Source organism: Trichosurus vulpecula, chromosome 1, assembly GCF_011100635.1.
Source record: "Trichosurus vulpecula isolate mTriVul1 chromosome 1, mTriVul1.pri, whole genome shotgun sequence".
NCBI classification, from domain to species: domain Eukaryota; kingdom Metazoa; phylum Chordata; class Mammalia; order Diprotodontia; family Phalangeridae; genus Trichosurus; species Trichosurus vulpecula.
This window is the reverse complement of record NC_050573.1, coordinates 81,707,489-81,723,945: the sequence shown is the minus strand read 5'-3', so window position 1 is coordinate 81,723,945 and position 16,457 is coordinate 81,707,489. Positions and strand designations below refer to the sequence as shown.

General features: G+C 40.5%; 1 protein-coding gene across 2 annotated transcripts in view; it reads right to left on the bottom strand.

The window, feature by feature from the left end:
* MROH1 (maestro heat like repeat family member 1) overlaps positions 1-16,457 on the bottom strand; it is a 182,063-nt gene that overhangs the window by 146,264 nt on the left and 19,342 nt on the right. For both annotated transcript variants that reach the window (XM_036741524.1, XM_036741523.1), the window contains one exon: positions 4,781-4,926. In XM_036741524.1, the coding sequence (XP_036597419.1) occupies positions 4,781-4,926 (146 nt within the window). The remainder of the gene's footprint in view (positions 1-4,780; positions 4,927-16,457) is intronic.

The following is a 16,457-nucleotide window of genomic DNA, read 5'->3' as shown; positions in this document are numbered from 1 at the left end:
CCAGCCAGATAACGGTCAGGGTTGAAGAGAGAACTGGGTCAAATGACTACTACACATGCTTACTTGGCTAACTGAATATTACCTTACACACCCACAAGGAGTTTTGTGCCATTTTTGAATATGGGACGTATGTTGCGGGGGGACAACATACCAAGGAGTTGCATGTGAGGGGTGTATAGAGAAGATTGTAACCCAGAAGGGAGAAGACCAATCCGTTCTCTGAAGGGAGGTACTGAGCTGATGCTACATCAATCTGCATCAGTCTAACAGAATAAAGCTGGTCTCGCTCCTATATGCCCCACTCCCTCTTTCTAAAGAAGGGTAGAATCTGCTCCTGGCCAGGAACATTTCCAGCTCCTTTGGATTCTTCTAAAATAAACTGTCCTTGATACCTAAATTTCAGTGTCAAGCATATTTCTAACACCACCATTTCCACATCATTTCCCCTAGGCATACTTCCTTTCCAGAACCCCTTTATATATTGTTGCCCGGTTAGAATATAAACCCCTAGAGGGCAAGGACTATCCTTGCTTACTTGTATTTGTATTGCCAGCACTTACCACAAGGCCAGCCATAGTAAGAGCTTAATAAGTGTTTTATCCATATATGAACATAATAGAATATTGTTATTATAGTAATAAGGTCAAATATGAAGAATTCAGAGAATCATAAGATTTATACTGAACGAAAATAGACAGAACCATAAGAAAAATATATACAATAACAACATGAAAATCTCACTAACAAGAAGCCAATCTCTGAACGCCTGAAAAACCAAAGAAGGATCACATAATGAAACACAACTCTTTGCTCTAAGTAGACAGGCAGAGAACTGACCCTGGGCAAGTAATTTAATCTCTTTTCAGCCTTTGTTAATACAGAAAGTCCAACTTGATGGGAGTTTGGGGGGGGGGGGGTTTCATCTCACACCCAGAAATGACTATGATGAAAAACAAAAGGCATAAATATAGAACGCATAAAGGTAATTCTGCAAGAGGCAGTCATTAGCAGGCAGGGGGACCAGGAAAGGCCTACAAGAAGATGAGATTTGAGCTGAACCTTAAAGGAAGTTAGGGAAATCGAGAAGAAGAGGTGAGAGACGTAGGCATTCCAGGCATGGAGGACAGCCAGTACAAGGGCAAGGAGATGAGAAATGGAATTTCATGTTTAACAAACTCTAAAAAGGCCAGGATGGCTGGATTGTAGAATCTATGGAAAGGAGAAAGGTATAAGAAGGCTGGAAAGGTAGGAAGGGGGTCAGGAAATGAAGAACTTTAAATGCTTAACATAGGAATATATTTGATCTAGGAAGTTATGGAGAGTAATTTGAACTCCTTAAGCAGAAAGATGACAGGCTTAGAAGTAGGCTTTAGAAAAATCACCTTGGCACAGCTGGATGAATTCAATAGTATGAAGTGGGGAAAGACGAGGCAGGAAGTCCAATTTAGAAGATTACTGCAATAGTACCGATGAGCAGTGGTAAAGGCCTGCACTGGAGTTCTGAATTTATGAATGGGGAGAAGGTGAAGCATATGAGAAATAGGAAGGCAGAAAAAAAACATAACTTATCAATGGATACGCAGGATAAAGTCCTGGGTGACTAGAAGAGTGGTACCCTCAAAAATGACAACGAAGTTTAGAAGGGGGCATGGTTTGAGAAGAAAGCTATTGAGTTCTGTTTTGGCCATGTGAGGGAATTGAAGAGACTGGAGCAGCAAGTGGTGGAAGGAATTAAATGAATCACACTGACTCCATCTTGTGACTCCATTCTGGATTTAGCTTCAGTTCTCTTTCTTTCTATTCAATTGTTACTCTAGTCCAATTTCTGTCTTATGAGAAAATTTTATACAATTATGGGAATTGAGAGAAAACTTTATTGCATTGTTTGAACCTAGCCCTGCATGGCTGGGAAGCTGGACCACCTCTATCTGCTGTTTAGAGACCCTTAACTAAGGACCTAGATTATGCTGAAACATACCCAAACAGACCCAAAGAAACAGACCCAAAGACTGATACAAGTAGTTTTCTCACAATTGCATATCTCAATCAACTCCATATATCTTATCTGAAAATTGGTCCCATAGTGATCAATCAGTTATTGTTTCCCTGTTCCTCTGACTATTCGCAGACACTTGTGGGGAATGGGACATGTCTTTTTCTGATTTCAGCGAATTACACCTGTTCACTCTTCCCCTCCTGATGGAATCCTAATAAAGCTGCCCCCAGTCCCAACGTTCTAACTTCCTTACGGGCCCCACTGAACAGCAGGCATGTCCTAATTTAACCACATAATCTGGCTTTAACCACACCACAGGCCCCCCAGATGCAATAGAGCCACTGCCCCTAGCTAGCCACTGCCCCCAGATCCAATTCACTATTTGAACAGGTGTGTTCTTATATTCAACCACAATCACATCATCCATTTAGCCCAAGACAGGACCACAATACCTAACTATCCATCTTGACCAGAAAGGACCACAATAGGAAGCAGCACAACCAGGATATTTGACCAATGAACCATAGAAAGGACCCCTCCCCTATTACCTAATCCCTTAACAAACCCTTCCTGCCTTTTAAATATTCATAATTTGTTGTGTAATTGCATCTTTACCCTATAAAAAGCCATCTTTCTTTCTCTGAAGTTGCTGGCTCTTCTTAGAACCTAACCCACTTCTGAGGAGTGTCAATCCTCTTTAAATGTCTGGTGGTGCCATCACAACACACCATGAAACAGCAACATCCCAACTTGGAAAGTCTCTAACCTTCCCTCCAATTAGATATCAGATTACCTAATGTTGTATCCTGGTTGTTTTCTTTTAATTAATTGGTCCTATTTGACTGTTTGTAATGTATAAAAGTCTGTCTCTCCCTGTATTCAGGGTCCAGTGCCAAAGCTGAGGAAGGCTACTGCTGCTGATTTGTTGGGCAACTGGCATGCATTGATCGATAAATCGACATGCTCATACCTTTGTTTCCTCGGTCATTTTATCTTTCATCTACCACACATACTGAGTTTGAGATGCCTACAGGACATCAAGTCTGAGATGTCCAAAAGGCTGATGGTGAAGCATAACTGTAGCTGAGCAGAAAGGCTAAACATACAAATCTGAGAATCATCTGGAGAGATGATAATTAAGCTTACAAAAGCTTATGAGATTACCAAATTAGATAATATATAGGCAGAAAAGAAGGCAGCCCAAGACAGAACCTTGGAAGATATGGTTAAAGAGAATGACATGGATGAAGAACCAGACAAAGGAGACCAAGGAATGGTCGGATAGGTAGGAGATGAACCAGCAGACAGGAGTATCAAGAAAACACAGAGAGGAGAAAGTATTCAAAATTAGAAGGCAATCAATACTCTCAAATACTACAGAGAGATCAAGAAGGATCAGGACCAAGAAAAACCCATTAGAATTGGCAATTAAGAAATCATTTATAACTTTGGAAATGGCAGTTTCAGTTGAATGATGTAGCAAGAGATCAGATTTCAGAGGGTATAAAACAGTGAGGGAAAGTAAGGGGAGGAAGGCAAGCTATATGGCTTCCTCAAGCAGTTTAGACAGGATGTGGAGAGATACAGGAAAATAGCTAGTAGAACTGGATTGAATGTTTTTTTTTTTAAGACTAGGAGAGATATGGGCATGTTTATAGTAGGAACTAGCTAGAAGATAGGGAGAAATTAAAGGTAAGAGAATGAGGATGACAGAGCCAGCAATTTTCTAGAGAAGATTGGATGGGATAAAAGATGTATGGAGAGAAGTTTGACTTGGCCAAGAAAAGGGTCATCTCTTCATCTGACCCTGGAATGAAAGGGGAGACAGTAGAGGAAGATGTCTGAGTGATAGATGAAGAGGAAAGGAGAAGGTAAGGGCATGTTCTCGATTTTTTCATTGAAATATGAGATGAAGTCTTCAGCTAAGAAGGTAGGGAAGGGGATACGATGGAAGACTTAAGAAGATGAGAAAGTCTGGAACAGTTCCCATAGAGAGTGGGGTAACAAATCACTTAGGGAAGAATAGAATGTTTGCCTTGCTGCAGCAAGGGGCTGTTGGGATTAAATAACAGTAATCTGTAGTGGGCCCAGTTAGCATAGTTTTGTGATTCATTCCAGCTTCATTCAGCAGTATAAGTGTAGTTCCCATTTCCCATTAGGATATGTAAGCTCTTTGAGGGCTTAGTGCAGTGCTTGTCCCATAGTAAGCACTTAATGCTTTTTCATCCATTCAATAAAAGTGAGTCAAAGCAAAGGGAAGCATTGCCTGTTGTTAGGAATCTAACAAGGGTGACTAGCTCAGGTACTGATGCTACTTAGGGGAAAAAACACTTAGGCAAGAGAACAGGGGAAAAAATGTTGACACACAGCAATCAAAAATGCTCCTGCCAACTGAGCTTCCATATTACCTCAGGCAGCCTAGAAGTAAAGACATATTCTTCCATCTATACTTAAGGAACAACAGAAAAGAGCTCCTCACCCCTCCTGGGAACACTTTCCCAAGCATCATGTTTTACATCAAGTAAGTAACTTACAGAATTACAAGATATTAACTATAGAAGCAGCTGCCTCAGTAAGAGAAAGGAACATATAACCAACTTTGTGTAAAGTCAATGAGACAGCATTGACAGGGAGATGTATTCTGAAGAAATGGTATGATAGAAGAAAATCCCAGCGGTGACAAGACCAGACCCTGGAAATGATCCCATTTTCTTGCCCTAAGAAACCTAGCTTCTCCCAGACCTACTTCTTTGATCACATACCACAAGCTAAAGGCTACAGTACCTTCTCATGCTGCCGGAGATACTCATCACAGGCATCAAGAGTCTCTTCAGCTTTTGATTCTCCAAGGTAACACAAAGAATTGCAAAGCTGCTCTTGCACTAAAGGGTCCTTGTCTGTGACTGCATCTATCAATGTAGTGGCAAGTTCTGAAAAAGAGAGAGTAACAAGCAGACTTTGTGAATCAAGGAACATAAACTTGTATGCACTAGCAATTCTGCCCTCAAAATTTCTCTCCATCCCAAAAGCCAACCTAATCCTAGGCCCTTAACAATCCATACTTGGGTCATAATAATAGCTTCTTACTTAGTCTCTGTACCTTCTCTGTTACTTAACTACAATCTATCTTATACACAGCTGTCACTCAACTTCCTAAGGGATTTTTTTGTTCTAGTCAGAACCCATGGAATTTAATCCGGCTGATCTTCCACTACTCCCTATTACCAAATTTTTAGTGTAATCACACAAGACCTTCTACATTATGCTCATTCCAGCCTCTATACCTTTGCTCATGCTGTTCCCTCTTCCTGAAATGACTTCTTCCTTCCATTCTACCTATTTAAATCCTCAACTCTTTCATGGAAACCTGTCTAAATAACTCCTTCCATCATGGTCCTCTTCTTAATGACTTTTCAGGGTACTTACTGTCTATACCAAACATTTATTTTATATTCAATACTCAATTTTTTCTCACGAATGATACGAAAAGTGGAAGGGCTAATGTGGTGTGTGGTATAGTGAGTTGATCATAGAGGTGTAAAAAGATTGCTTTGCTGCAATGAAGGCCCAACTGAGAGTATGTAACATAAATCTGGGATTTTTTTAATGTAAAAAACATTCTATTTTTCCTAATTACATGCAAAGATAGTTTTCAATATTCATTTTTTATAAGATTTTGAATTCCAAATTTTTCTCCTTCCATCCCCCCTCCTCAGGACAAGAAATCTAATACATGTGCAATCATATCAAACCTATCTCCACATTAGCCATATGAAAGAAACAGAAAAGGAAAAAAACACACACAAAATAGAAAGTGAAAATAATATACACTGATCTGCACTCAGACTCCATCAGTTCCTCCTCTGCATGTGGATAGCATTTTCCATCATGAGTCCCTTGGAACTGTCTTGGATCGAGCCAAGTAATCATTGCACAATATGGCTGTGTAACATAAATTTGTAGTGAATCTGGTCAGAACAACTGCCTGATTTTCTCCACTTTAGTTCAGCACCATGTGTGCAGAAGTAAAGGCAGTAGATGGAAGGAGGAGAGGACAGTGTAGTCAAATTGGTTTGCCAGGAGGTCAAGATGGAGACAGGAGCATACCTAGTAACCTGGGAGATTAGTGGGTGGGTGTGGGGGAATGGGGGAGTGTGTCAAGGAACTGGAGGTCACAATATGGTCAAAGAATAGGATTTGGCATTGCAAGGCAGAGGGAGAGGTGGAATTTATGAACATGGAAGTGGAATATTTATGGGTGATGGTAAGATCAAGGATATGACCATCATTGTGTATGACTGAGGTTTTAAGAAAGTATCAATATATATGTTGAAATCCTCTAGTATGGAGGCAGGAATTGGGGAGGAAAGAAAGACTGAGCCAAGGACTGAACTCACTGAGGAAGGAAGAGGAGTATCCAGAAGTCAGTAGGCATAACCTACCAGAATTTTGGTTGGATGGTAGATATCGGTTGAGTGAACCTCAAAGAAGTTATTAAGTGATGGTGGTAGAGGGAGAACCTGGAAGTGGCAAATGGGAAGAAAGGAGTATTCCAACTCCCCTACCTCAAGCAAGGGGAATGAGTGAAAGTGAAGCCAGTACTGGAAAGGGTGGCCAAGGAGGATGTGTCATCGGGGGAAGCCGAGTCTCAGTGAGAGCCAATGGATGGAAGGAGTGCAAGAGGAAAAGATCTAAGATGAAAGCAAGTTGGTTGCCAATGGAACAGGGATTCCAGAGAGCACAGTGGAAGGCGTGGGTAGTGTTAAGAGTGTGATATTGTAAGGGAGGAGTAAGAGGAATGAGCAGTTGGGGATGAAGAATGGGGTTTGAAAGATAACCTCTAAGGGTTCAGAGTCACTGGGATGGGGAGGATTTGACCTGGAGGAGTTTGTTCATCATTGAAGAGTTTAGATAGATTTTTTTAAAAATTGAATTTCATGTTTTCAATCAGCAAAAATCCACTTTCCTACTCCAAATCTCCCTCCCCAATTGAAAACAAACTAACTACCAACATGTGTTCAAGCAAAACAAATTTCCACATTGGCCATGTCCAAAAGAAACATGTATGTTATATATAAACTATCATATATGTCATCAATTACATATTATATGTTAATACAAGCATATTATGATTTTATATATTATACATATATGCATATATTGTGATATACACATACATACACATATATGTATATACATTCCCTTTTAGCCATGGCCAATATGTAAATTTGTTTTACTTGACTACAGGTTGGTAAGTGGTTTTATTTTTCTTTTTATTATATATCAAAATATTTTAAAATTATATAACATATTTGTATATCATAGGATATTATATATATATATATATGTGAAATATACAGTAGAGTCCTGGGCCTGGAGTCTAGAAAACCTGAATTCAAATCTGACCTCATTCACAAGTTATGCGACCCTAGACAAGTCACTTAACCTCCATCTGCCTCAGTTTCCTCATCTGTAAAATGGAGATAATAATATCATCTAACTTCTAGGGTTATGAGGATCAAATGACACAGTAACTGTAAAGCACTTAGTACAGTGCCTAACACATAGTGCTATATAAATTTTAGCTATTATTAATATATGCAAAGTATATGTATATACATCTCATTCTGCTAAGTCTTTCACCTCTTTTATCATGTTTAATCATTAGTCTTCTGGAATTGTGGCTGGTCGTTATACCGATCAAAGTTCCTAAGTCATTAACTTTGATAGACCTGACTCCTCTCATCAATGCAAGGTTCAACGACAGCTCCAAAGGACTCATGATGGAGAAAGCTAGGCACATCCAGAAAAGGAATTATGGAATCTGAATGCAGATGGAGGCAAACTTTTTGCTCTCCTTTCTTTTTTTCCTTCCTTTTTGGTTTCATTTCACCTTTCTCATGATTCATTCCATGGGTTATAATTCTTCTTTACAACTGGACTATTACGTAAATAAGTTCAATGTGAAGGTATATGTAGAACCTACATTGGATTACATGCTGCATTGGGGGGAGGAGGGAGGAGAGGGAGGAAGAGAAAATTTGGAACCCAAAAACTTGTGGAACTGAGTGTTGTAAACTAAAAATAAAAAATAAATTTATTAATTAAAAAAAGTTCCTAAGTCATTCAAAATTGTTCTCCTGGTTCTGGTCTACAGCGACACTCTACATCAGTTCATACAAGTCTTCTCAAATTTCTCTGAAACTATTCCTTCATCATTTCTTATAGCATAACAATATTCTAGCATACTGATATACCATAATTTGTCCAGTCAGTCCCCAATTGATGGGCACCTTCTCAGATTCCCATCCTTTGCCATTTCAAAAAGAACTGTAACTATTTTTTGTATCTTTAGACTTTGTTTATCTATGGACTAATTCCTCTCTTACCCTCCAATTCCCCATTATCTCTTTTCCCTTCTATTTTCCTGTTGAGTGAAATGTATATATACAATACAAAACTATGTGTATGTTCTTTCTTTGACCAGTTCAGATGAGAGTGAAGTTCAAGTATCAGCTGCTCCCCCATCTTCTTCATTGCTTGTATAAGACTTCTCCATGCACACCCTGATTACGAGGCAATTTTTCCTAACCTTCCGATCCCACCCCAACGTATTCCTCTTCACAGCTCTTTCTATTTTTCTTTTAGGACCAAGACAGAACTGGACCACTCCCAGGCCTTCTGTCTAAACACAGTCCCTTTATGGCCCCTGATGATGACAGAGTTCAGAGTATAACTCTATTTGAATATAGGAAGTTTTATTCTTATTTAGCTTCTCATGTTTGTGCCTACTTTTTTACATTACTCAACTCTTGTGTTTGAATTTCAAAGTTTCTATGCAGCTCTAATTTATCAAGAATGCTTAAAAACTTTCTTGGTTTCATTTCTCATTCCAGAAATTTCTCTACTAAAAGTCCATTCTTCCCCAAGTAGGACTATACTAAGGTTTGCTTGGTAAGATATTCTTGGCTATAAACCTTTGCCTTCTGGAATATCAAATTCCAAATCCTCTGTTCACAGTGATGGTTGTTAAATCATGTGTGATCGTAACTGAGGCTCCTCCATACTTGAATTTATTCTTTCTGGCTATTTGCAGTGTTTTTCTTTGACCTAGAAGCTCTGGATGTGGGCTACAATGTTCCCAGGAGTTTTCATTTAGCGGTTTCTTTCAGGAGATGATTGGTGGATTCTTTCCATTTCCACTTTGGCCTCTTGTTCTAAGAGATCTAGACAGTTTTCTTTTAAGATATCTTGAAATATAGGCTTTTTTTTTTTTTTGGTCATGGTAACCCAATTATTCGTAAATTTTTTCCCCTCAATTTCCTAGATCCTAGGTGAGTTATTTTTGCTACAAGATACCTTACAATTCTTTTATTTTTCAGTCTTTTGAATTTGTTTTGATATTTCTTGTAGTCTTACAGAATTATTGCTATTTGGTCCACTCTAATTTTTAGAGAGTTTGTTGCTTGGGCCAGGTTTTGTACTCCTTGTGCTAAGCTGTTAATTCCCTTTTCAATTCTTTCTTCCATAGCTCTAATTTCTTTTCTAATACTTCCCTCTAGTACTCTCATTTCATTTATAAAAATATTTTTAAACTCTTATTCCATTTCTTCCAGGAATTTTAGTTGAATTTGTGCCCAAGCTGTGTTTTTCTTTACGGCTTTGCTTGTGTATGTTTTAGAGTCATTCTTTACTTCTAGGTTTGTGTCTTGAGCATCCCTGTCATAACAGCTTTTTATGGTGGGATTCTTTTTTTGCTCGCTCATTCTTACAGGTTATTTCCTGACTTCAAACTCTGATAATAGGCTCAGGGGTTTTCTTGGCAAAAATATCAGAGTGAATTGCCATTTCCTCTCCAGCTAATTTACAGATAATGAAACTGAGGCAAACAGGATTAAATGACTTGTTCAAGTGTCTTGAGGCCAGATCAGAACTCATGTTCTCTAGACTCCAGGCTCTGTCGTGTATCTACTGCATCACCAGAGGTATTGAGTGTTGTATTATTACAGGATCTCAGAGACAGCTCTGGATTGAGACTTGCAAGCTTTTTTTTCAGAGCTCTCAAAATGGAAGCTGATCTAGGACAAAGTCTGATCACTGCTTCCTTGATCTGAATTCTAAAAGTTCCTGACTTTAAGACATATTTGACTGCTGCTGGACTCAGCTACTATTAGCCAACTGGAAGGCTCTACTGGTTCAAAGTGAGCAAACTGCATGCTTCCCTTTGGTCTGGTATTCCTGCCCTGGTTATTCCTGAAAGGCTTCAGATATTGCTAGAAATTAGAACTTGGTCTGCTTCTCGAGGTCCAGACCAGGATTCTGCTGCTTGCTTCTGAACTTTCTTCTCTCTCAGTATACCACTCAGGGCCCTCAAACACTTCTTACTATGGGTTGCGCCACTAGGCACAGGTTCCCTTTTCACCGTGTCCTGGGTTTGTGACACAGAACACTCACAGGGGAGTGACCTCCAAAGCTGCCAGTTGGCACTTGTTCCCACACCCTGAACAAGGTCAAGGTGCCTCAGTATAAATCTGGGACCTCATCTTGCTCAGGTACACACTTTCTTCCTGCACTAGAGTGCTTTACATGACTCTCCTCACCAGACTCTGTCCCCAGTGTTCAAAAACCTTTCTGCCTCACCATATCCACCTGGGCTGGAAAAATTGCTTTTTCTTGAATTTCCTCAAGATTTAGCTTGGTGTGTTTTCTAGATCTGTCTACAGGGGTTTGGGTTTTGTTTTTGTGGGGGGTTTTTTGTGGGGGGAAGGAAGCTCACTTTAATTCTTCCTACTAATCAGTTTAGATAGATATTCATTGTCTATAAGGGTTTGGATAGATAGATATTCATTACACATCGGGGTGGAGTCCTCTCAAGGTCTTGGGCAGTTCCAGCAAGGGAACCAAGTCTTCAGAGTTGAAGGAATGGTGCTACTTCCCTTCCCCCAAGGCAGAAAGCCAGGTTCGAAACTTAATGTCTTTTCTCCTATTCCCAGGAAGGAAGAATCCTGGAATGGAGTGTCTCCTATTCCCATGGAAGGCTGGAGGCCAGTCAGTAGACCTAACCCAATAGAATGGTGTTTTCTTACTTTCCCCAGGAGGCTGCAGATGAGGTAGGAGATCCAGTACAATATAATGGCACTTCTCTTCCTGCAAAGAGGATGGAGACCAGGAAAGAGATATGGCCCAAAGCAACAGTACCCTCTCCCCTCACCCCACAGGCAGGATACTGATACAATAAAATGGCATTTTTCCTCTTCCCCAGGGAGGTTAAAAACCAGGCAGAAAGCACAGTGTGAATTATTACGACATAATTTTCTCCCTGATAATACTAAATTCCAATTATATGCAAAGCAATTTACAAATATTTTCTCATTTTATCCTCGTAACAACTCTGGGAAGTAGGTAGTATTATTATCCCCATTTTACAGTTGAGGAAACTGAGGCAGATGGCACTTAAGTGATTTGCCAAGGGCTGGCTGGATATGGACTCAGATCTCCCTGACTCAAAGCCAAGCTCTGTCCTCTGAGTCACCTAGGTGCCTGTATATACCTATACACAGCCCCAGGGTAGGCATTCGGGAAACGAAGATGAAAAACAATGCATCCTCTGCTTATTATCACTAATATAATTGTGAAAGACTTGAGATAAGTCAGGGAAACAGAAGGCAAGGCAGGAGGGAAATCAGTATTTACAGAGTACCTACTGATGTACCAGGTAAGGTACCAAGCACTTTACAAACACTATCTTAGGTCAATCAGTGGAACCACTTGTAACTTGAGCTGAAGCTTCAAGAAAGGATTTTTCTAAAAAATGAGGGAACGCATTAAAGATATGAAGAACAGCCGACAAAAATACATGGAGGTCTGAGAGTAAAGTACAGGATTAGGAAACAGCTAGTGGGCCAAACTGGCTGAAATGTCTAGTACATGTGGGGAGGCAATGTGAAAACAAGATCACTGAAGCATTTTTTTTTAAAATGCACAGAAGAGAAAAAGGAAGCTCAGGAGACACAGACAAGTAAGACAGCCTTGAAACTGTTTGAGCTTATTATATAGCGCATGATACAGTGGACAGAAGGCTGGCCTCAGAAAAGAGAAGGCCAGGGTTCAAGTCTCACTTCCAGCACATTATATAATCCTACTCAACTTATTAAGACATTGGTAAAAGGAGTTTCCTCACCTGAGAGTTCCCTATATCAATCACAGATGCACTCTATCCCTAACTCCTTAAAAATCAAATCATATGTAATAGATTTGTGGTTTCCTATGCATTCCTCCTTTTCTTCACTGTAGATGAAAAGGCTCATATATGTTGGTGTTTGTTAGTCATCATAGCATTGCTCCAGAGGGAAGGTAACAGATTATTCCCAAAATGTCTGAAAGGGCAGAGAATGGAAAGGGACTACATTACCTAAGCAGATGTCCTTGGCTAGATGCCATTATTCACTAACATTAGTAGACTACTTCCATTGGTTGGATAGCCAAGCAAAGGGTCAAAATCACACTGAGCTGGAAATCTCTCAATATCCTCAAGTCTTCAAGACAATTTCTCATGAACATGGTTCTGTAGGGGCTTGGCCAGGTCCAGCAAGTGAGAATGGGTAGCCAAAAGAAAAAAAAATCATTTATTTTCTACTAGCAATGTTTGTGGAATTAACTGAACAGAACAAAAAGACTCAAGAAAGCATGTTGAAGTCCTACTCCAATGCTTCATCATGGATGATGTTGATCTTTAGTTCTAAAAGGCTAAAACAGTAGCACCCAAATCCTGGCAGGTCCTAACAATACAATCTGCATTGGTAGAAGTGCTTATCACCTAATTCAACACCTTCATTTTACAAATGAAGAATCTTAAGGAAGGTTGACAATTGGCCAGGTATCAGACAGGTAGAAGATGGATTTCAACCCAGGCCATCCGACTCCAAAATCTAGTGCTTTTTCTTTGTTTTTGTTTTGCTTTTAGTGAGAAAGAGGAAAGTGGTAGAGAAGTTAGCGATGGCCTTTACTGAGTTCTATTCCTGAGACACATGGGTTTGTTCCCATGCTTATAACGATCATGTACAGAGAAGTCACAGAAGCTCAGAGGCATACCGTCTCTAAGTAGGCAAGAAATAATCCTGCTAAACTCTGATCTGATCAGACCACGTCTAAAACACTATTCAGTTCTGGGAACCACATCTTAGGAAGGACACTGATAAGTTGGAGTGTCCAGAGAAGGGCATGTGGGATAGTCAACTAGCATTTATTAAGCATCTACTATATGCAAGCACTGAACGGTGAAAGGCCTTAAGTTTATGACACGTAAGGACTAATTAAAGAAACCAAGGATATTTAGTCTGGACAAGACTTAGGGGAGACACAACTTAAAGCTTCAAATGTCTGAAAGGCTATCACACAGAAAAGAACTCAGACTTGTTCCATTTGGCCCCTGACAGAAATAGGAACAATGGGTGGAAGCTGAAAAGAGGAAAATTTAGCGTTTGGCATGAGGCATATTTTCTAACAATTAGAAAAATTCTCAAGTGGAATAGGCTGCATCAGGAGATAGTCAGTTTCCCCTTACTGGGTGTCATAGAGGAAAAGCTAGAGATTATGTAGTACATGGAATTATTTTTTCAGGTATGAGTTGGGCTCCACAGTCACTGATTAGCATGAGTTTATTCTCAGGGAAGTTTTGAAGTTAAAATCCTCTTTCTCTTTGCTTCTGTTGTTCCTCCCATTATTCTCTTCTTTGCTCAGCTATCTACATTAATGTCCCTAGCTAAAGCACACGACAGGGAGACAAGTAAAGATGACCTTGAGAATCGATCAACCAATTTGGAAAATCCTGGTCTAAAAGGTCATTTTGGGGAAAGACAGTAATGTCAGCTGGCTCCTGAAGGTAAAGTCTATTGTGGGAATAGAGGAAAAAAAAGTATTCCCTCTCCAAACTGGAGATTCAGGAATCCAGCTAGGTCCTGGCCTTTTTGGCTGTCACTTCCTGTGCTGGTCCTTGGAGAATGTAAGGTGAAGATGAGAAGGAAGGTTAAGAGACTTCCGCTCTATTAGTCAGTCAGTAAACATTTATTAAGCACCTATTGTCTGTAAGCTACTGTGCTAAGGCCTGGGGATACAAAAAGAGGCACAAGACAGTCCTTTCTCTCAAGGAGCTCAGGAACTAATGGAGACAACAAGCAAACAAATATGTACAAACAATAAATAAACAGGAATTCAGAGGAGTTGGAAAGACTTCTGATAAAATACGGGATTTTAGTTGGGACTTAAAAGATAGGGAAGCCAGTAAGCAGAGCTGAGAAGGGAGACCATTCCAGGCATGGGCGAACAGCTAGAGAACATGTCTAGAGTTGAAAGATGGAATTCTGTTCACTGGGAGAGCCAAGAAGCCAGTATCACTGGACTGAAGAGTACATAGCAGGGAGTAAGGCATGACTGAAAAGGTGAAAGGGGGCTAGGTTATGTGAAGGGTTCTGAATGCCAAACAAAGGATTTTTTATTTGATCCTGAAGGCAACGGGTTTATTGAATGGGGCAGGGGTAGGAGTGACATGGTCACTGCACTTTAAGAAAATTACTTTGGTGGCTGCACAGAGGATGGACATGGAGGGAGAGACTTGAGGCAGGCGGATCCCACCAGAAGGTTACTGCAATAGTCCGGGGTGTGAAGTGAGGAGGGCCTGCACTAGTGGGAGCCGCATCAGAGGACAGAAGGAGGCAGGAGGAGATGCTGCAAAAGTAAACTCAATAGGCCTTAGCAACAGACTGGATGTGGTGGGTGAAGGATAGTGAGGCATCAAGGATAAAACCTAGGCTGCAAAACAAAGGGACTAAAGGATGGTTCTGCCCTCTAAAGTAACAGGGAAGATAACAGTACACACATGCGTATAAAATGTAAAGTTATGTGTTGGTGAATGGGTATAGATTGGGGGCTCCAGGTTTGACTGGGAAGGACATAGAGTGAAAAGCGCACTGGATTTGAAACCAAAAGACCTGGGTTTGAAACTCAAATCTGTGACATACTACTTATGGGACTTTGAGAATATCTTCAAATTTTTCTTCATTCACCTTTCTCATCCTTATAATAAACTAGACTGACGATTTTTAAGGTCCCCTCCAGCTCTAACTTCCAAGATCTTATGAAGGACTGAAGTGCAGAACATTGCAAAATAAGTATCAAGAATCCCTGAACTACCCCACGTATTATTGACCAATGCAGGTCTAAACAAGGCCAACAGCTAACCCCAAGCTAACTTCCCCTGCCTTGCTGTTTCATAGCTTATAAAATGCTTATCAGACAACCCTGTGCCAGATAACACTTACAGAAGGCCAAGAGACTACTGCAGGATCAATGCCATAGAATTGCTTTAATTTCAAAAATGAATTAATGAAAAAGCATTTTATTAAGCATTTATGTGCAAAGCACTGTGCTAAGTAAAGGTGACGCAAGTGAAACGCAGGGCGGTCCTTGCTTTCAAGCTCTCAATGTAAAAATGGGAGCCAACACATAAAGGTTTCAGCTGCAATCGTGATACAAAGGCCCAGTCTGGTAATGAATCTCTTTAATGTCATTTCCATTAACAAAACCCTATCAGTATCTGATGTTGAACCATTTGACAGTATCAAGGATTCTAATGTGAAGAACGTTTTTTCTTGGGTTTTCAATAGCTGTGACTGCCAAGGAAGCAAAGGCTGAAGCACTTGCTGAAGAAGTTGCCGGGTAGCAACTACACAAAGGAAGCTTCCATGAACCACAACTGCCAGGGCCAAGCTAGAAATAAAGCGGTGTTCTAGGAGGTGGGGCTGTTCCTGACTCTGGGGCTTACCTGGCCATGGGTGGTGGTGGCAAGGACAGCACATCCCTTCTCTCAAAGGGTTGCTTCCCTCCACAGTAACTGCCAAGAAGCACTCGTTGTTTGGGCAACATTGCCATTCCCAGGGCTTTGGGATTTGGGGTCCTAGGCAGGGTATCGAGGAGGGGCCCACAGTCAAGGTAGTTTGACCTGCCTGGCACATGCCACCTTCTGTCTCTCACTCACTGCTTTGCTGCTTCAGCCAGGCTGGTCTGCCCACCTCTTCTGTGGCTGTCAAGTTGTTGGCAGTTAATTTGTATTTACAAAAGCATCTCTAGTATCTTTTCCCAAGGGATCTAAAGGCTCAGGGAAGCTTACACGGATAGAAGTGGCATGGTATGACTTAGGTTGATGACAATATAGCCTCTGGTAATGCCCCCTCCACCAAAACTACCTTATATTCATCATGTATATATTCTGTATATAGTCCTATGTGTACATGTTGCCCCCTCCCATTAGAATGTAAGTTTCTTGAGGGCAAGGACTATTTTACTTCTCTTTTATATCCCTAGCATTTAGAGCAGTCCCTAGCAGATGGTAAATATTTAACAAATGTTTGGTGATTAATGCCCAAATGCAAAAGGAGCACTATTGACAGGGAAGGGGAATGGGAAG